The sequence below is a fragment of the Xiphophorus hellerii genome, chromosome 3, assembly GCF_003331165.1.
Source record: "Xiphophorus hellerii strain 12219 chromosome 3, Xiphophorus_hellerii-4.1, whole genome shotgun sequence".
Taxonomy (NCBI): domain Eukaryota; kingdom Metazoa; phylum Chordata; class Actinopteri; order Cyprinodontiformes; family Poeciliidae; genus Xiphophorus; species Xiphophorus hellerii.
In genome coordinates, this window is record NC_045674.1 from 5,275,284 (window position 1) to 5,296,979 (window position 21,696).

Genomic DNA, 21,696 nt, shown 5'->3' on the forward strand with positions numbered 1-21,696 from the left:
TTACTTTGGAAAGAAGTGACGCAGGTGAGTTACTTTACTCATAGCCAGTCTTGAACTCATACATCTAAATGAGCTGAATGACGTTGTTTAAAAGCTGAGGCGTTCTCTTTCTCCAGCTCTTTTCAGATTTCAACATCAAGTCAGTGTTGCACAAATCCAGTGGTTAATATACATTTTGAGACTGCAGGGTTTTTTGTGGTGAAAAATGCTATTTTTAATTTGTTTAAGTGCAATGAGCAAAGGGAATCACATCATGAAGAATGTCAAAAAGACAAGAGAACATAGAGTGAAATTACATGAATATTCATAGGAGCAGTGAATTATTAATGAACAATTTTATGGGTATTATAATAACACTCAGAGGAAGTGTAGAGCACATTTTTAAAACTTTAATCTTTCTCTCTCATCAGGAAGGCCAGCTCTTGCCTTAGGATGCCCACTTGAACCAGTGCAGACAGAAGAAATCTAGCTTAAATAAAATAACATCAGATTTGCACAAAGTTTTCAGCATGAAGCTGTTGCTGAACAGGAGAGATCCTTCAGTGACAGACTGCTGCCTCCTGGTGCACAAAGGAGCATTATCGTAGATCCTTCCTCCCAGCAGCTGTAAGACTGCTGGGAGGAAGCAACACTGCTCCTATATATATATATATATATATATATATATATATATATATATATATATATATATATATATATATATATATATGGACATACTTGAGTGCAACTTTTGGGTATAAAACATCCTCTCCACTTCATGCTGCCTCCTGCTTCACAAAATCCACCAGTGACACCTGCAGACTTGGAAGAGATAAAACAGTCCAAACATGGAAAATTATTAATATTGTTATTAACCAAATAATAACTTTAAATGTTTTATATAACTGTGATGGGATTATGTGCATCAGCTGTGATATATGTAGATAAATTTTACAGTGCACAAGTTGTTTGTTAATTTCTTGATTGCTTTGTATGTAGATGAAATTCATTTATTCTTCTTGTAGAATTGAATATCCTGAAAGAGATATATTTCAATCAGAATGTGACTTTTATATCTATTGTAAATTAGCAATATGTGATTTAACAATGTAACAACGAGAATTTCGTATTCATATAGAAATGTATTTTTTCAATTTTGAATAAACGTTTCTATTTTTAAATAATTTTCTAATGTTTTGTTGTTTCAGGTTGTAAATTGGTAAAGGTTAACCGTCTACTGACTTCTTAATTTCTTAACTACATTTCCCAGAAAACCTTTGTGGTGAGGCCTACGTCATATACGCTATCAGTTTCCGGTTGAAGTGTAAATGGATACATGACACAGTTGTTTGGAGGAAACGATCTTCGGGAAAACGCTCCACGGCTAAAACATTACTGACGGGAATTCGACATTAATCCCCGCTGACGGTGTCGTAAGGTGTCGGCCGCGATGGAAGCGGTCCCGCGAATGCCGATGATCTGGCTGGATCTGAAAGAGGCAGGGGAGTTCCAGTTTAGTCCGTCCGTGAAGCAGGTGAGCTGGGTGGGGAATGGAGCAACAGGGCTGAGGTCGAAAGTCAACCAAACTAGGATTATGGAAGACGAGATAATCCAGCCAGGAAGCTAACGTTAGCTACAGTTCTTACTGGTGACTTATATGTGGCGTCGTGTGGGATAATGGAAATTTCTAGAAGGGATATCCCGGGCTAAGCTACGTTATTTCTCTAGCAAACACTCCTGACCACCGCCTTGCTAACGTTAGCCTGCTAGTAAATAAGAAGGGAAAAGCTCCAACTGAAATATAATTAGCTTACAGTAAACTAGCTCTAATTTAATCACAATGACAACAGAAAAGGGCAAAAAATAGGCATTAGTAAAACGATGAGACAGGCTGCTACCGCTGGTGGCCCAGTCAGCCTTCCGACAGGAGAACAGTAAACAGTGATCTCATTGTCACATGCACCTGAAGGGGTTTCAGCTTCACAACTATAAAATGGGTTTTTCTATTAAACCACCAACATCTAAACATACAGGCCGCAACAGTACTGTACACATTACACATAGAGTTATGTTAATAATTAAAGTAGCCGCAAAAGACTCCAGAATCAGATGAAACGTGGAATACATTCGGATTGAATCCTGTTTTCTAGTGTCTTCCCTGGCGCTTCAATAAAGTAGTGATTAAACTATTCCACTGAATTGACATTCCCACCTGAAACTGATCAGCTCTCATATGATTTAAATATAAGGGGACTTTATATTTCCGTTGGTGTAAACAGTTACCTGTCTCACTGAAAATTCTGGCAAACAATCTTTATGCTTGTCATGAAACAGCAAAAGTATGTCAAACTTTCCTTCTTGACAAATAGATAAAATCTCTACTGGAAATATGCTATCAAAAATCTAATTACATTTTAAGCAGATATTATTTAAATATTCCAAAAGGAGATGTGTCAATTAAACTACACATTTTAATGGTCTCAATGAAGCAATTTATTATTATAGGTAATGTGCGAGATATCTTTATTTGCTTTAGTGCTACAGGATAACCCTCAACCTCTGGGAATTCAGCATAATTATAAATAGAAGTAAATATGGAAGCATTGAGTGAACGTTGCATAAAATTAGTAAAAGTTCACGTCTGATCTTTCTCTTACAGACTGTGAGACAATGTCTGTAACTGCAATGTCCTTGATTTTAAGAAAACATTTTGGTGTAGGGAAAATAGTGTAGATGTTTCATGCGTAAGCTCTTGTCATATTAAATTCTTGTTTTTATTTTTGGCTTTTAACAAAAATGACCCTAAGGAGATGGGATTGTTTTGTTTGTTGGAGTTTTTAACCATCAAACAAAAAATACTCTGGATCAAAATTTATGCATTCACTTAATAGCCACACATTACCAATTTGTTCCACCTACTTCATTTATGTTTTTCACAAACAAACAATTTTTTTTCTAATGTCCCAAACTACAATTATACTATGTAATACACTTTTTCTGAAGATTTAGTATTACATCCCATAACATACACCCCATTTACATTTACCCATTACCCCAACTTCTAGTTTTGGTCTCTTGTTTTTTACATTAGATAGTCAAAACAGATGTCAGATTAAATCAGAAATAAATATGGGGAGCCTCTTTTTGGTGAATTGGTGAAACATTCTGGGGCAGACAGTTTCTTCTTCTATCCAGAAAGTCAGATAAAAGGCTAAAGAAGTCAAAATCAGCCCAATATTATTAAAGACATAACTGCTCACAACTACATTTGCTACTAAGGAGTTGGTGACATTATGCAACATCAGCAAATAAAAGCACAAATTGGCTTCGTAATGTGTTAAAAAAAATATGTTTGCTATTCTTATCGGTTTTATGAACTAATTCTGACAAATTCTTACAATACTATTGTGACTGCATTCCAGGACTGGACAGTAAATTGAACAATGCATTTTTCTGAGTTCGGAACTTATCAAGTGTTTCTGGATTAACAGAATATCCTGCCTTTACTCAGAGTAAAAAAACAAAGCATCACTTTTCCCACATTTGATAGTCAAAACTAGGCAGGATGTTCCTTGTTGTGTCACTGGGCATTTTTCCACCAGGCTTGTGACTTTTCTGCATCCTTGGCTGAATTAAAAACTGAAGCAGCTATGTCTGTTGAAGATTATTTGTTTGCAAGGCTGTTTTCCCTCCTGAGCTGACTCGAAGTAGCTTCACTGCTTTACAAAGCAGCTTGTGGGGTGATTAATATCCAGGCAAAACACCATGGAAGAGCGTGTCTTAGCTTTTTAACTTTTATTAAAAATGCAACATTAGTATTAGGACTGACTAACTGAAAAACCTTAAGATTAGCAATGATTCTCTGAGTTTTATGTACAGTTTAATTTGTTTCTGTAGTTAAAATTGACTTTCTGCTTTCACTTTCTTCATTGTAGTTCATCCTAAAGAACTATGGAGAGAATCCAGACAACTACAACGAGCAGCTGAAGAAACTGGAGACTCTGCGGCAGGTGGGTAGCATCTAAAACGTTCTCATAAAACATAATGTTTTTCTATTTCTACTACCGCTGCCAGCTTTTAACTCCCGGATGTTTAGATATTCACCTTATCTATTAAGGAAACAATTGCTTCTTTGTTAGTTTATTTCTGCATGATGGACAAAATAATCAGAACTATTGGCTATTTCTATAAAGACAATCAGTGATGGAAATTTAAAGGATTTTTGTCATTTATATTGACTTCTGATTTACTTCATAATATTTTCCTATAAAAATGTAGCAAACTATGCTTTATATGTTTGATAACTTTACTGAAAATAAATGCTGAAGCAGCTGAAATGGAACCTGTTACGTTTCTATAAAATACAGTAAGATCTTTGTTTACATGTTTTACAAAGCTGACTTTGTGTTCTTCCTCTGTTCAGTCATTTAATGAGTTTGAAAAGATACTTTTCTGATTTAACCAGAGGATGCATTTAACATGACCCCCATATTATGCTTTAGGCAGAGAGAGGATTTTTCCAAAAATTATTTTTGATAGTTATTGTGTGAGTCTACAGATAGTCTGTCTGAAAAAAACCTTAACATTTCTTCTATTTGTTTAGTGTTTGTTGTATTTTCCTGTTGTGTAACAGAGAGAGCTCCATTAAAATAAGATTTAATTAAATGTATTAGCACCTAAACAAAACCATGAACATGCATATTGTGGTTTCTCTAGTAAATGGTCTTTCTGTTCACATTTCTGAACATGTTTGTGCAAGTGATAACTAATTAAATAACTGAAGATTGCAGAAATTGGCTATATAAGGTAATATAGAGTCTGCGAGTTTTTACCTTAGAGCTGTGGAGGTTTCTTGATATAATGTAATTTAAAATCCATTACGAAAATTAATTAAATCCAATGTCATTTGTGCATCAGACAATATGATGCTTTTATGTTAATTGTAATCAAACTTGTAACATAGTGAATTAAACAACATCTTGCATTCCAACGTAATTACAAACTGAAACTTGTGAGTTTTAATGCAACTATGGGATGGAGAAATATCACTTTAATTTTTACCTAGCGAACAGCCAGTCAAAGGAAATTTGAACCACTTAAACTACAAATTTATTAATGCACTACTACTACATCACAACTTTTGTATAAGTATGCTATATATATTTCATTACAATCTTCTTAAATAAAAAAGGCAGTTTTTTTATTTTATTTTTTTTATCTGAGTAACTCCAATGTTTAACCAGGACTGGTAACCAGGACAAATAGGTAATTTGTTCTTTTGACAAATTCCATTATGTCAGTCCTTATAGAACATGCCTTAACATCATAATCTTAATTTATTGGTGTTGTTGTAAACAACACTGAAAATGCTTCACATTCCTGACCAGCTGACGTCTGTCCTAGTTTGCTGAAAACCAGTGTTTCACATAGCATGTGCAGGAGGATTTATTAAAAGTATCCAACCCTATTAAAACGCCAAAGTGGAAGAACAGAGGTGGAATTTGCAGTTATAGATTCAACAGGTGATTTCAAAGTAAACTTTGGGAAGATACAGTAAACCCTCAGATTATTCAAATGCAAATCAGCCTTTTATTAATGTTTTTACTGTTTCTGACTGAAATCAAGCAGATAAAAATTAAGGACCTTTTTGACAGTTTTACGAGAATAATCATCGACCTGCTGATTCTTAAAAGGTTAGATTTAGCTCTTCTGCTTATATTAAATCTATGATTAACTGTGAAGTCAACACTTCACCTTTTACTTCAAGCAGTTTGATTAAAAGCAACTTTAAACATCTCTTCTTTCTCTGCTGTTTTTAATTTCCACTGGGACGGTCTAATGGCAGATGATTGAAGTCAAATGTTCGGTGGAGTGGATGAATGATGTGCGCTTTGTTTAGCATCTCATCAATTCCTGCTCCAATCTAAGCTGTAAATCACATTGAAATTGACACACCTAAAATAATGAGCTGTTTGCAAAGTCATTAAGGGAATGATAAATGATACACGGCAGTATTACATCACAGCGCTGTCTTATGTAATGTTTTTAAACTTGTAGCGGTGAGTTTAATTACTTTTAGTGCTGCAGAAATGTATGATTTGTGTGTGTTTTACAGAATGCTGTGAATGTGACAAGAGATTTCGAGGGATGCAGCACCTTGAGGAAGTACTTTGGCCAGCTGCATTACCTCCAGAGTCGAGTTCCGCTGGGGGGAGGCCAGGAGGCGGCGGTACCCATCTCATGGTAGGAACTTACTCTGCGAGTTTTTACCTTTGAGCTGCAGACGTCTGACGTAGTCACACCTTAGACTTTGATCTAGATTTCAACGTCCCTTTAAATCTGTAGGCACAATGCAGATTCGCCTACAGGAGTTAAACAGGAGCTCTTTTTAACTCCTGTTAAACAGAACAATTTAACAGGAGTTAAGCTGTAATGGTGCTTTTGTTATTGATTATTGTCTGACAGAATCAAAGCGACTCTCATTTCTCCTTTGAAAATGAATGAAAGCTCTCATTAACTGCAAGCAACTAATGATTATTTTACTAATCGATTATTCTGCAGATTAGTCTGACCATTAATCAAATAAAATAAGGGGACATTCTATAAATTACTCATTTAACCACTGAAACCCTGTTTATATAATAATAGGCATGCATTAAAATATTCACATAAACAAATAATTCCTTTACCTTTTTTAAATAAGAAAAGAGCCATTTTATTGCCTAAAACGCAATAACATAGTACTGCTTTAGTAAATTTGAACTTGGTGAACATAAAATAAATGCCACTTGAGGAGTTTTGAGGAGTTATCTTAAATGCAATATCTATATTTATAATGTACAAATTTTCACAATTACTGCTCCGAATCCATTGTTCTTTCAGCAAATTACCTTTTTTGAGTCTGTATTCTCAAGTTAGCGATGAAACAGTTACTAAATTAGTTGCTGATTATTTCATTAATCGATTCATCACAATTAATCTGACTTAATTGTTTCAGCCCTACACATGTTGTCATTTCTTTGCTTCAGAAAGCAAAGAAATTGCTTGAGTTTTATGTTGAAGCAGTGTGCTTTGAAAACTTTTCAAACTCCTGGTGACTGACGTTCATTCTTGCTAATGCTGTGCTTTTAATTTCCATTCAGGACTGAAATTTTCTCTGGAAAAACAGTCACCCACAATGACATCAGCTATGAGCAGGCCTGCATCCTTTACAATCTGGGTGAGTCCTGACACTATTGCCATTGGTGTTTATGTCATCCTTGTACTACCCACAATGCACTGCATTCCACAGTATAAATAAACAAACTTTCTTTTTTATTTTAAGTAACCAATTACAGTGGTAATCTAATAATCTATATGGTTTTCAGGAATCCAAAATGAATTATAATTGTTTTTAGTGGTCTTTTTAATTTATTATGTCTTCAAGGAGTTGTTGAAGCACTCAATAATACCTATGATTAAACTACAATCCAATATACAATATAAATTGAGAATCAAGCATGTGCTGCGGGGAAATGCAGATCTGATTGCATGTTAAGATGAAAACATTCAGACGTTAAACCTTCTCTGACCTTTGTGTGAAATTTCTCCAGGAGCGCTGCACTCCATGTTGGGAGCCATGGATAACCGCGTTTCAGAGGAGGTACGGTGGTTCTCTGACAGAACAGCTGCGTCTGTGTTTGCTTTCCTAGTGTGACCAATTCTGCTGTGGTTTCAGGGCATGAAGGTGTCCTGCACTCACTTCCAGTGCTCAGCCGGAGCGTTCTCCTACCTGAGAGATCATTTCAACCACAACTACAGCGTGGACATGAGCCACCAGATCCTTAACCTCAACATCAACCTTATGCTAGTACGTAATCTAAAGCACAGCAGGCCTAATCTCAGTTGCACACAGAAACATGTCATCAATCTGTTTATGTTTCCTAGGGTCAGGCTCAGGAATGTCTCCTAGAGAAATCCATGTTGGACAACCGGAAAAGTTTCCTGGTTGCCCGCATCAGTGCTCAGGTTCGGTTTTCCCTTAATACTCATTATATTCCACAGTAGTGACGTGACCAATGATTCTTATGTTTTTAAAAGTTGATGTGTTGTTGTGCTGTAGGTGGTGGATTATTATAAAGAGGCCTGCAGGGCTCTGGAGAACTCCGAGACAGCCTCCATGCTGGGGAAGATCCAGAAAGACTGGAAAAAACTGGTTCAGATGAAGATCTACTACTTTGCTGCTATTGCACATGTGAGTAGCCAATGGGGGCATCCGTAAGGGTTTAATGTGATTTATTAGTGCACACACAGCCTTGGCATTTTGTTTGTGACCTGTTTCTTTCCCAACAGCTTCATATGGGAAAGCAGGCAGAGGAGCAGCAGAAATACGGAGAACGGGTGAGCACAATATTTAGTTTTTCTTTTGACTTTTTCTGCTGTAATAAAATACAATGAAGTCAATGAAATTTTCAAGAAATCTTTTAAAAATGCAACAATTTTTATTTAACTATTTAACTTCTGTACTTTTGCTCATTATCAAGATTTTCATACCTATTTTTACAAACAACAAGACATAAGAATTAACTCGAGAGAGAGGCAAAATATTTACCATAAAAAAAAAATGTGGCCATGGCTTAATAACTCGACTAGTAACAATTCAGTGAGTCATGTTTAGTTTTTCACTATATTACTGAAATCATCTGTTTCCTGCAGCTGGCATATCTGCAGAGCTCTTTGGACAAACTCACTGAAGCCATCAAGCTAGCTAAGGTAAAGTAATTTTGCACATGGTGCCACTGTAACCTGTTTTAAAATTTATTTTACTAAAAACTTTTTTTTTTTTAAATTGTGATCCATCCAGGGCCAACCTGACAGCGTGCAGGAGGCCCTGAAGTTCACCATGGATGTCATCGGAGGAAAGTGAGCAGCGGATCTTTTATTGATCACATAGCGTTCATAGCATTTTGCTACTACTTAATTAAAAGATGTGGATTTAAATTATTTTGTTCCCAATCTCTAGGTTTAATTCTGCCAAAAAGGACAATGACTTCATTTATCACGAGACTGTTCCATCGCTGGAGACTCTAGCCTCAGTTAAAGGTAACAGCAAATGTTTATGTGAAGTAATGAATCCATGCAAAACTGGATTTGCTTATGCTGTAGGTGTATATCAGTAGTAGCATGTGTGTATAGAGGTAAGCATATTTCTGTGTATTTGACTTAAGGTAGCAGCAATCACTAAACAGGTTTATATTTGTTGTCTGTTTCGTTTCATTCTTGATTTACTGATCTGCTTTATGTTTATGTATTTAGAATATAATCTGAAATTATTCACTAATAAGTTTTTTCTTTCTTGTTCAGATATATTAACAGTTTCTTTGCTTTGGTAACAATCTTTGTTTTTCAAGATATTCAGTATCATGTAAAAAAACGATGGAAACCATTAAATGTCCACTGCTGAAGCCACGGGACTCAAGGCTCTTCTGATTTTTGTTTTGGTTTTTCTATGTGCTTCCAGGTGCTCCGCTGGTAAAAGCTCTGCCGGTTAATCCGACCGACCCCAGTGTCACTGGACCAGACCTGTTTGCTAAACTGGTGCCCATGGCTGCCCATGAAGCGTCTTCTCTGTACAGGTAGGCTCTTCCCTTGTGGATAATTCTTGGATCCACAAGTGTGCTTAAGATGTTGTGAAACTAGAAGTTTATTGAGATTTTCAAGGATTAACATGGTTTAATGTTTCCTTTACTTTCTTTTAACAGTGAGGAGAAAGCAAAGCTGCTAAGGGACATCATGGCCAAGATTGACAGCAAGACTGAAACCTTAGAGTGAGTTATTGTGTGCCTGTACTGTATATAAGGTGGTTGTGGGAAAGCAATCAATGACGTTTTTTTTTGTTTGTTTTTTTTTTGACAAAATGCATATATACAATATGAACAAATAGGATTTGTTCAACAGATTCTTGCTGTAACATTTTATTTTTCTACATCAAACTGATCTATTATCTCCCTACAGGCAGTTTATGGACTCGTTGGGCTTGGAGCCAGAGTCTGTTGACAACCTGGACATGTACAACCACATCCCACCGGTTTTGATGGAGAAGTGTGCTGCCCTCAGTGTCCGACCCGACACCGTCAAGAGCCTCATTCAGTCCATGCAGGGTTGGTAGAAAGGACATGCATCTATAAGCCTCTTGAACCACAAAGTATAAAGTAGAGAATAAATACATTGCTGTTTTCATTCAGATGGAATGATCAGAGTTGATGTGAAAATGGATGGAGCTAAATTCAGGGCAATTCTTGAAAAAGACTTGTTGGAAGTCGCTAAGATTAAAGGCTGAGGTTCACCTTCCAATAGGACAACCCTAAACATGCATGAGGAGATACAATGAAATGGTTCAAATCAAAGAATATTCATGTTTTAGGATGACTCAGTTAAAGTCTAGGTCTAGATTCAGTTGGGAGTCTTGAGAATTGATGTTCCTGGATGCTTTTCCTCGCAGTCTTGCTGAGCTTGAGCTGTTTTGGCAATGAAAGTTTGGCAAAGATTTCAATCCCTAGATGTGAGGAACTGGCAGAGAGACACCCCAAAAGACTTCCAGCTGGAGAATGAATACACAGCACTCTTCACTTTTATTTATAGAAATATTGCTGGAGATCATATATCATTTTTCTTCCACTATGCAAGTTGTTCAGTTGCATAAAACCACAATAAAATACATTATGTTTTTGGTGGAAACATGACAAAAATCCCGAGAAGCTCAAAGCAGAGTAAATACTATAAGGCATACGTGAGACACTCCAGTTCTAATATGCATGCATAAATTAACTTCCCATCTTTGTGTTTTCAGTTCTCTCAGGAGTGTTTACCGATGTGGAATCTTCGCTGAAGGAGATCCGAGATGTTCTGGAAGGAGACGAAGCTGGCGAGCGAGCCCTTCAGGAAATGTGTGGCCCCACTGCAGCTGAGCTACATTCGGCTGCACAGAGCCAAGCTCTGGCTGAAATTCAGAGAGATCTTGAGAAGTACATGGAGGCCCATGAGAAGGCCAGTTTTACCAACACAGAACTACACCGGGCAATGAACCTGCACATCAGCAACTTGCGACTGCTTGGGGGACCTTTGGAAAGTCTCAGAGATGCTCTGCCAAAGCCCCAGCTCAGTGAAGGTGAGGATGGAGGCACCAGTCATTCTGTCAGTGTCAGTCAGTCTATGAATGTGTGATTGATATAAAATGCTTTATAGAGGAAATGGCAGGGCTGCAGCGTATGAAGAGAATCCTGGGAAAGGTTCAGGAGATGAGGGAACAACGGGGCTCTTTGGAAAAACAACTCCGTGACCTCATTCAAACGGATGACATCACCTCCACTCTTGTTACCACAGAGAGAGCAGACATGAAGGTACATTACTACTTACTTCTGATAAAGTACATTGTTGCTAAATAAAATACAAATAAAACTAATTTGTTTCCCTCCAGCATATATTTGAGGACCAGCTGAAGAAGTATGAGCAAGTAAAGGTCTATATTGACCAGAACTTATCAGCACAGGAAAACATCCTGAAGGCCCTGACTGAGGCAAATGTCCAGTACGCCTCGGTACGTAAGGGCCTGAACCAGACCGAACAACAGTGGAACAGTACAGTCCAGGGACTAGTGGGCTCATATGAAGCCTATGAAGACCTGATGAAGAAGTCCCAGGAGGGAAAAGAGTTCTACGATGACCTGGAAGCCAAAGCCTCACGTCTGCTGGAAAGAGCCAAGACCCTGTGTCACACCAGGGCAGAGGAGAGGAAGCCCCTCCTGGAAAAGTAAGTCCTGTTGAGAGGATTGCTAAAATTGTTTTCACACCTAATAGTGCGGTAGACTCTGACTAGAATTAATAAACAGGGCTGTTGTAAATGCACCCTTACTATTTAGTAAGGGTAATTAGTATGTACTTAATTTGTACAGAAACCAAGAGATTTGCTTTGCATTGCAGGGATAAAAAGCCCCCAGCGCGGCCTACAGCTGCTAAGCCTTCCCTCAAGCCGAGAACGTCTGATGTGGATTCTGGGTCTTCTAGCCTTGAGGATCCAGAACTGGCCCAGCTCAATGCAGCCATCATGGCTTTAGGGGGCGACCTGCCTGAGGACCTTCGAAGCCTTCCTCCTGATATTTCTTCCCTCCCTACCACTGCAGGCCGTCTGCCAGGTCCTGGTAGCAGCTCCCTGCCCTGGGCTGGCGGTCATGCTGCAGGCATTCCTCATTTCCCTCCCAACCTTCCACCTCCTGAACTTCTGGCAAGAATTGCTCAGTTTCCCACTTCTGGGGGTCTACCAACACAGGGTCCCCTACCACGTGTGCCCCTCCCTCAGATGACTCATCACAGGCCTCCTCAAATGCCTGCCCAGCCGGTTGTATCTGGTTACCGGGCGCCTCCTCCTCAGGCTCCTCAACCAGGCCTTGTTGCTCCACTACCTATCCGCCCATCTACCACAACTGTGGACAGCATTCAGGCTCCCATCCCCAGCTACACCCCCACCCCGCATCACCCTGTCCCTCCTCCGGCCTCTAGTGGTTACACTGTGCCACAGATTGGAGCATATCCACACATGATGAATCACCCGGGAGCCCCCATTCAAGTCCCAGGCCAGACAACTGCACCTCAGAAGCATACGTACCCCCAACCTATTGCCCAACCTCTTCCTCAGGGGTATCAGCCAGGACCAAGGGCCGCTCCTATTCCAGCTCAACAAGTTTACACCCCTGGATACATTCCACCTCAGCCTAATGTTCCTCCAAATTACCAGCAGGCATTTCCAGGTCAGCTTCAACACCAACAAAATGGTTTTCCTCCCCGACCTCAGGTACCGCAAGGTTATCAGGCACCACAAAACTTTATACCCCAGCAACACCCTCAGATGATGCCAGGCTCTATGCCGAGGCCTCCCCAGACTGCACATCCACCAACATCTTCAACTTCTCACCCAACACCTCCGCTATCTGCCCCATACTCACCCTATCCCAACCAACAGATGCCCCCTGGACTCCCTCACCAACAGATGTCACAGCATCAACAAATTCCACTCCCTCCTGGTGCTCAGCATGTTCTGCCACACCCACAGATGCAAATACCAGGTGGTCACAGAGCACAGTTGCCGCCTACGAGTCAAACAATACCTCCTGTGTCACATAACTACATTCCCCCAAACCTGCATCCTCAGATGCCTCCTTCCTCTCAGCCACATGTGCCCTCTGGTCCCCAGGTCAACCTGCCAAGAGGTCCCCAAATGCCTCAGAATGCATTAGCTGCACAGCGTCAACCCATTCCCATGCAGATGCCGAGGCAACCCCACCCTCACCCTTCTCATCCTGGAGGGGGTTGCTACCCTGGTGGTGCTCTAATGATGCCTCAGCAGCCTTTGGCGCCCCAACCTGCATCTCTCCAACAACCTCAGGTTTCTCTCCCTATGACTCACTCCCAACCTGCTACTCTCTATCCTTCTCCAGCAGGGACAAACGTACCTCCAGGTGCCCCTCAACCCCCCTCTGTGGTCGGCCCCCTCTCCCCTGCAGTTCCACATATGATTTCACCCTGTCCTGGAGGCCCCGCAGTAGTGCCACCAACCAACACTGTTGCACCTTCTCCTTCTCCATCCCCATCCCTGTCTCCTGGTCCAGCCTCGCTGGGTATGACACCCACTCCTGGAGGCACAGTCCCACCCACTCTTCCCACCCCTTCTGGTGTTCCTCCATCTACATCTTTGTTTCAACGCCAAAACTCTAGCACAGATGATCTCCTATCCTCCAGCCCAGAGAGCCAACACGGAGGCACCAAGGGGCCTACCAATGTCCTCCAACCCACCAAAGCAGACCCTCAGGACGGGGAGCGTCGAAAGAAGAACTCCCAGGGAGTTCTGCTGATCCAGGGAGATCCGTACCAAGCCCCGGAACGTGTGGCCCGTCTTCACAGTGAACTGGGACATTATCGGGCCCAGGTAGAATCCCTGGAGCACCCCTCAGAGAATGAAGGAGGGGTGTCAGTACTGGATGCACGCTGGAAAGAGCTGCAGGACCAGCAGGAGAAGGACGCCCGGCAGCTGTCCATCGCCATCGCCCGCTGCTACACGATGAAGAACCGCCACCAGGATGTCATGCCTTATGATTTCAACCGTGTTGTTCTGCAGTCAGGCAAAGATGACTACATCAACGCCAGCTTTGTAGATGACTTGTCGGCGTACTGCCCTCGCCTGATTGCCACTCAGGCTCCACTCACCGGCACCGCGGCCGACTTCTGGCTAATGGTGTACGAGCAGAAGGTCTCGCTCATTGTCATGCTTGTTTCGGAGCAAGAGCTCGACAAGGTGCCATGTTTTAAAGCGTGATATCTATGAATTTAATTTGTTTTTCAAGTTTTCTGACCTTTGCTTTTGTGAAATATTTCCCAGGGAAAAGTTTTGCGCTACTTCCCCACAGAGCGCGGCCAGCAGCTCTCTCAGGGACCAATCACACTCAGTCTCACCACACAGAAGATGACGCCAACACATGTGGAGCGCATGATCAGTTTGCAGTACCGTGACCAAAGCCTGAAGCGGACCGTCGTCCACCTCCAGTTTACATCCTGGCCAGAGCTGTAAGAGGTTTACTAACAGTCAGAGATGCTCCTATGAGGCTTTTTCTGGCTAGTATAATTTCTGTTTTACAAACTGTTGGTTAATTTATCATGTTTAAAGATCAAAAATGGGGAACATTCCTTGTCTTGATGCATTTACTAAATAGAAGAAAAAAACGGTTTAGGTTATCTGGCATCTGGAAAGTGACCGGAGTGGATTATTGAAAAATTGGTCAATTCCAATCACCAAGCCGATTGATTGGTGCATCTCTATTATAAATTTAACAGGACTTGCCTTTTCTAGTTTTAGGTCAGTTGAAATTACCAAAATTATTTCTATTTGCTAAATGCCAGCAAACTTTGGAAGAATATTTTTTTAGATATTTTTTGTGACTTTCTATGTGTATTGAGTTTAAGCATTTAATTTTAATTTACCTTATCAGGACTTGTGTGGTATTGTTTGAATGTAATGAATTTGTATTATTCCTAATGGCCCAATGACTTGTAGATCTGTGTATGGTAATTGATAAAAAGATTAGCTTAAGTTTCACATGGTAAAAGTTATTTTAACTGGGGATTTTTTGTTAAATGTTTTGTTCTCGGTGTGTGTGACATTTCAAAACATACACTTTTGCTATATTTTAGTTTACCTTGACCCTGCTGTTGAATGTAGAATACTATCACAAAATAAATAAATAGAAGTGATAAATGATATCATTTAATTGTAAGTAGAGACTGTCTTTTTAGTTCAGTTGTATTGTTTTTATTTCTTTAATGTGATGCTGGGAATGTTTGAAAACTTACCTTGAAAATGCTTAAAATGTGCAAACCCTGATATAAAAAGGTTCCTTCTTTTTGTGTTGTTAGAGGTCTTCCTGACAGCAAGAGCAACCTGCTGCGATTCATCCAGGAGGTTCACGGACACTACCTCCACCAGAGGCCCTTACAGACTCCTGTTGTGGTTCACTGCAGGTGAGTTCTGAGTTATTCAGGTCAAAACACCAACCCAGTATCTGATTCGTGTCTTCTGGCACAAATCTGTGGTTGTTTTTCACATCACGGCATTTGTTTTTATTTATTATTTAAGTTAGCACTAATATCAACTGGTGCTCTTTCTGTCTCAGCTCGGGTGTTGGACGCACCGGCGTCTTCTGTCTGCTGTACGCGGCTCTGCAGGAGCTGGAGGCTGGAAACGGCATTCCAGACCTTCCATTGTTGGTGAAGAAGATGAGACAGCAGAGGAAGAACATGCTGCAGGAGAAGGTCAGATACCGAACTGGGAACCTGTTTGGGTTTTAACTGTGATGTAGATCAGTCTTGCCAGGGAAAAAATTCAGTTTTGTCTTAATGATCAGGATTTCTAGATCAGTACTACTCTATAGATCTTATTATATATTAGAGCGTTGTTGATTATTTGTGTGTTTTCAGCTCCACCTGAAGTTTTGCTATGAAGCTGTGTTGAAACACGCTGAGCAGGTCCTTCAGCGCCATGGCATCACTACTGCCACCTACAGCAAGAACACAACCTCTGCAGCCACAAAGGTTTCTAATAATTCTTACTTTTTTAAAATTTTCCATTTAGTTTTTATTGTTTTACTTAAAATATTTTATTTAATGCATGGTTTTTGAAAGTGTGGGAGAACTAGCTATGTCTCAACTATATTATTGATATTGTTTCTTTAAACCTTTTGCTGTTTCTATATTTGATGTTCCATTATTACGTTTCACTGATGTCATTGGGATTACCTGCTTTAGCTATGCATAGCGCCACATTACATGACACACCAGTTGCCTTGTCATTTATGATGATAAAAATATAAACTAAATTCTGCTGTGACTATAGTTCATTTAGCCTCCTATAAAGAAAAAATAAAAATCAACAACACTGGCAGTGGAGCATCTTCAGACACAGTCATGCAAATCCCAGCTTTAAATAATCATGGTCATACTTGTAGCAGTAGTTTGATGGTTAATTCTGCTGTATTTTTATATTTTTATCGTATTTTACATTTGTCTTGTTCATGATCTGCTCTCCAGCCTTACTCCAGACAGGAGTCCCAGCAGGATATCGTCCTCGGCGGCGATATGCCCATCAGCTCCATCCAAGCCACCATCGCCAAGCTCAGCATTCGCCCGCCCAGCGCAGACCTCACCATGGAGGGCGGAGCCTCCTGCGGCCCAGAGGAGCACTTTGGGGTGATGTCACCAACCCTGGACTCAATGGGCGACGTGCAGCTGCTTCAGGAACCCAGTCAGCCTCCGTCGTCCTTAAGCCCGCCTCTCACCTCCCCGCCTCACTCTCCTCCACCACCCAACGGCCTCAACTGTCTCTCCCCATCGACTCCGCCTGCACCCAACCACCAGCCACTCCCGGAGTCGGCACCTTCAGCCAGTCCGCCTCTTGCTTCCTCCGTTCCTGCTCCCTCATCACTGGAGCTGCTGGCCTCTTTGACGCCCGAGGCCTTCTCCTTGGAGGGAGGTGGCCGGGGGAAGCAGCGAGTCACCAAGCAGAACTTCCTGCAGCCGGCCGAAGGTCAGGGCATCCACGGGACGCGAGGCGACGACAGCAGCGACCCGCTCAGCAGCCTGGATCCGCTCTGGAGCCTCAACAAGCACTGAGACAAATCAAGGCTGCTGCCGTTCTCTTTTTTCACCACCAGGGGTCAGCAAAGGGCCTGTAGCTTTTTCCCCCCTTATCCTGCTTTTGAAGACGAACCTGAATCCTGGGAGCGTCAGAAACACTTTAGAGAAGATTACCAAGATGTGCCTGTTGGCCAGCGGTAGCAGAGAGATCCCTGAAACAAAAAAAAACACTTGCTTCTCTTTTCATTACTGGTGGATTCTAGGACCAGATCACTATGCACTTGCATCTCTCAGATTGCTCGGTCACCTTTTGCTGCTTTTCTTTTTACGTTTTGGGACAGCTGTGCACTTCCAGCTCCAACATATTGGGCCGTCTGAAACGTAGGCACTCCAAACTTCTTCACATGAGGCTGTGAATCTTTGGGCACGCGGGATGAGCTTGGCTAGAGTAGTTTTGAAGCTCTGTTGTCATGGTAACACATCAGCAAACAAATTGGCACGTTTTAACATGTTGATTTATTTCTCTGTAACTCTGTAAATATCCTACATAAAGTTAGATGACTCCAAAAGAAATCTTCCTTTACTGAAAAATCACTAATTGTTCATTATTGTAAAGACATTCAATAAAGTAGAAATAATAAAAAGGTATTGTATCAAAGCCTCTTTATTTGAAAATTAGTACAAAGTCTTATGTTTTTGTTACAAAATAAGTTACCTCTGTTACAACAGCCTGCAGAAATGTATCACGAGAAGCAGATTTTGTTTGCTCTGCTTAAAGGTTTGTCCAGATGTGGAGATGAAATTATATTGACTGATTTCTGCACAGGTACAGGAACTGTCTGCATCTCTCTGCATCCACAAACTCTTGATATGGAGAAACTGAAAGCATGGAAAGGTGTTCGAATGAAGCACGGAGCTCATCAGCTACCAGGCAATGTGCTGCTGAATATGGATTATTATAAAAGGTCCGTATCTGAACCAAAACATTCATAAAAAGGCTAAGACTGAAGTGAACTTGCTCCATAAAAAAATGTTTGGCATTTTGGTAAATATAAATATTTATCAAACAATTTTTAATAGCTACCTACCACACTCTGTACTATGATTAACCAATGGAATGGAACAAAGGACGATTGAGAGACAAGGAAGAGTGAGAAAAATGTGGGTTCAACGCCCGTGATCGTTTTACGGAAAACGATTAGAACCACTGAATTTTGGGGTGGAGGATATTCCGTTAAAATTGAGACAGACAAAAAAGTTTTTTTTACTTTTTTAATCAGTATTTTTAGCTGGAGGGCTCTCTAATAATAAGGTTTGAGATTAAAGCCAAAATTCTTACTCGTTTCTCTAATTGAGAAAAAAAAGGAATTTGAACAGAAAAATGTCAAAGTAGATATAAAAGTCAAAATAGTCTCTATCAAAAAGTTAATTCTTCCTTTTTTGGCTAAGTGTTTTTTTTTTCCAGATTAAAGTCGAGAGTTCTGATTTGTTTCTCAAATTCAGAGTAAAGAAAGGCAGAGTCAGTGGCCCTAATCCTTGTATAATTTCATTATCAGTCACGTTTTTCTAATATTTAGCAGCAATAAAAAAAATCTCCAGAGGGTAGATTTATCCCTTAAGGAAGACTTTACTTCAGATTATTTTTTGTGCTTTGCGCCGTCGTCCTACCTGGATTTAAATATTCTGTTCTCAGCACTTAGGAACATTTATATTTTCTAAAATGCCAAACGTCAGCTTTAACTCATTCACATTTCTAGAAGGAAAAATAGTTAGAAAATAATATAAAAAAACAAAAACTACACAAATGTAATTCCAAAGCTTTTCTCGACTAGACAGCAGGAAACAAACGGACAAGGTGGCAACATGGCCTGGTTTCTGTGGGATGCAGGTGCAATTTGACTGCTTGTTTGAATCATAATTAGAAAACCCGAGTTCTCATAACACGTTGGCTGCGTCCCAGAGAAACCACAGCATGTGTTACCAGTGCTGCAGATGTTGTGTGGGAGCCTAAACGCACCCACCTCTCCTAACTGGAAGCTGATTTTAGCAAAAAGTGCATTAAAATGTGTGAACATATCAAACAGAGTCAGTTAGTAGTGCACTCAGCTCATGTTGTGAGGGAATAACGTGGCTAACCTGAGGCTACATTCAGAAGAAAAAACAAACTGTAGCTGGGAAGATGGAGAAAATACATTCCGGATTTTCTTTGCTTGGGGGGGGAAAAAGTCAATCATGTGATGAGGTGGATTACATTCTCAACAGTTTTCTAAACCGCAAGTGAGGAGATCAGGGAAGATAACTTCGATTCCTTTTATTCAGTCAAATGAATGCTTCTGAGTTAAAAACGGTCAATAGAAGTTGCTGAGTTTTAGAAATCGGAAACAAAAATACAGATTTTTTTTTTCTTTTTGGTCTAATGAAAGCGTTTTCCTGATCTGTAAATCTGCAGGCAATTCAAAGAATGCAACTTGGAAAAGTACCCAGGGTTCAGTTACATTCTTATACAGCTTAATCTCTCTAATGTCTGACTGCCTCTCACAGCAACACTCCTAACTCTAAAGAAGTTTAGTTTTTAGTAGAGATGCACTGGTCAGACTGTAAAACTTTGCCTCAAATTGCTATTCTGCTATAATTAACATTTTGAAATATTTTACTCTAGTCTTCCGCCATGAGTGGAAGCAACTTTAAACTGAGCATTTCTGATGCAGGAATTACATTACAGAGCTTGGCATTTTTAAACCATTTTAGAGATTAATGCGCTTTGCACATCACTTTCACTGGTAAAGGTAAAACCTTACCTCCACTCTGCTAAAGAGCCTGCCAACATTTCCAGATCCAGCTTCTTTAACTTTCATTAGAGTCTTGCAGTCTGAATGAACCATAATTCCTGTTAAATTGCTTCTTCCACTTTCTAGGCTTCATTTTTAAACACTTTACTGATACAAAAATAGTTAACTTCCTTCAGTAACAACGTCCCAGTGCATGGCAATAATTTAGTTCATGGGAACCTAAAAAAAATGACCAAAATTTCATGTTTTCTTTTATACTACTATTGGGAAGGAAAATGATAAAGTTACTGAGGTTTACTTTGGGTTTGGAAGTCTGGACAAAAGAAAATGATTTGGAAAAATAACCTCAGAAGGCGACAAGCGTAAAGAAGGAGGTGAGAACTTGTGCACAAAATCATCAGTCAACAAAATTCAAGAATGGAGGTAGCCTGATGAAGGAGTAGCGTGAATCAGACCCCGCCCCTAGCCCCGCCCACTCACGCAGGACTCAGAGGCAGTTTGGACTCAACGCCTCCAACACTTTCCAGCTTAATATTAAAAGCGGCCGGTTTAAAAAGTTGGCTCAACGCTGCCAAACAAACACCTTCCTACATTTAAAGTCATCATCATTTCCACTTAACATTGAAGTTTAAGAGTTGGGATTAGCCACTCACAAACAAACTGTTACTTAAAAACATATTGCTAATAAATAATAGATTTATACATATAAAAACATCCCCCACCGGAGGTTTACTTTTTACAGTAATCACCAGTTCTCCCCCCAACACGACTCACTCACACAGACACACACATGCCCACACACACTTCCTCACAATTCAGTTCTACCTTTCAGAAGATGTTTGCTTGGGGGAAAAAAAAAAGGCTTGGATTAGGTTTCATACACACACACACAAAAACACTCTCGCATAACTCTGTTCATCCCAACAGGCTGCAGAACTGTGACTTCATTTTCCTGTCAAGTGAAACGGCACAGCAGGAATAGAAAAAACAAAACAAAAACAACAGACAAAAATGAAACTGCTCCATCTTCCTCATTCAGAGGGTCGGATCACAGAAAGTCCCATCCAAGTCAGCAGCATCCAGGGCAGAGCAACGACGCAAACGCACAAGCTCGCACTTAAAATGAACAAAAAGATGGGGAATGATGGATTTGATTTCATATCCCATGACCCTTAAGATAGTTTTTTCCTTTCTCAACATCTGAACGTCTCATAATTGATATGAAAAAAAAAAGTAAGATGATAGAGCTGAGTGAGTGTTTCCCACCCGGTGCCAGCTGCCTATCTTCCTCAGTCCAGTTTCTCCAGCACTGAGGGAACGTAGACCAGGCTGAGCTCGCTGCCGAAGTCGCAGACGATGGCGGCGTTGTCCAGCACCAGCAGCTGCCGGACGCCCTGACCGTCGCCGCTCTGGCTCAGGTAGACGGTCTGCAGCAAGTCGCCGAAGTTCAGGTCCCAGAAGGAAACGCAGCCCTGGCCCCCCGTCACCAGCAGAGACTCTGAGATCACGCCAAGACTGGCCCCACAGCCAACCTCCTGGTGAGCAGAAGCAACCAGTTAAAATGAGGATTTTTTTTTTTGCACCTTGCCTTGTACAGGTTGGCAGCAGAAGTGGACAAGTGGTTAAAACAAATGTCTTAACCACTTGCTTGTTAGTGGTTAGCCAGTGCTATTTCAACTGGTGGTGAAATAGCACGTGTCCATGATAGAAGCAAGAAATCTAGGCAAAAATGCTAGATAGCAAGGGTAAACTAGCAGATAGTTTGCAGTAGCATC

The 21,696-nt window shown here is 40.6% G+C and overlaps 2 protein-coding genes across 6 annotated transcripts in view; one reads left to right on the plus strand and one right to left on the minus strand.

Annotated features, from left to right (window-relative positions):
* The first annotated feature begins 1,279 nt into the window (after nucleotides 1–1,279).
* Nucleotides 1,280–17,776, plus strand: ptpn23a (protein tyrosine phosphatase, non-receptor type 23, a). Its single transcript, XM_032559398.1, has 24 exons — nucleotides 1,280–1,513; nucleotides 3,915–3,989; nucleotides 6,095–6,222; nucleotides 7,122–7,198; nucleotides 7,572–7,621; nucleotides 7,697–7,828; nucleotides 7,906–7,986; nucleotides 8,081–8,212; nucleotides 8,311–8,358; nucleotides 8,674–8,730; nucleotides 8,822–8,880; nucleotides 8,981–9,060; nucleotides 9,479–9,593; nucleotides 9,720–9,785; nucleotides 9,973–10,118; nucleotides 10,808–11,125; nucleotides 11,203–11,357; nucleotides 11,435–11,766; nucleotides 11,937–14,301; nucleotides 14,386–14,570; nucleotides 15,417–15,521; nucleotides 15,674–15,812; nucleotides 15,978–16,091; nucleotides 16,587–17,776. Exons 1-24 carry the CDS (start codon nucleotides 1,430–1,432, stop codon nucleotides 17,166–17,168), a joined length of 5,625 nt encoding a protein of 1,874 aa, XP_032415289.1. The 5' UTR covers nucleotides 1,280–1,429; the 3' UTR covers nucleotides 17,169–17,776.
* A 389-nt stretch (nucleotides 17,777–18,165) lies between these two features.
* The window catches only part of scap (SREBF chaperone), a 30,998-nt gene continuing 27,467 nt past the window's right edge, over nucleotides 18,166–21,696 (minus strand). For all 5 annotated transcript variants that reach the window (XM_032559402.1, XM_032559400.1, XM_032559399.1 and 2 more), the window contains one exon: nucleotides 18,166–21,456. In XM_032559402.1, coding sequence (XP_032415293.1) covers nucleotides 21,211–21,456 — 246 coding nt within the window. In that variant the 3' untranslated portion in view covers nucleotides 18,166–21,210. The remainder of the gene's footprint in view (nucleotides 21,457–21,696) is intronic.

Excerpts from the sequence above, each read along its gene's own strand:
- ptpn23a (XM_032559398.1), top strand. The coding sequence starts at position 1,430 with ATGGAAGCGGTCCCGCGAATGCCGATGATCTGGCTGGATCTGAAAGAG. Across the intron at positions 9,786-9,972 it reads AGCAAGACTGAAACCTTAGA|GCAGTTTATGGACTCGTTGG; the intron begins GTGAGTTATTGT and ends ATCTCCCTACAG. Across the intron at positions 16,092-16,586 it reads CAACCTCTGCAGCCACAAAG|CCTTACTCCAGACAGGAGTC; the intron begins GTTTCTAATAAT and ends TCTGCTCTCCAG.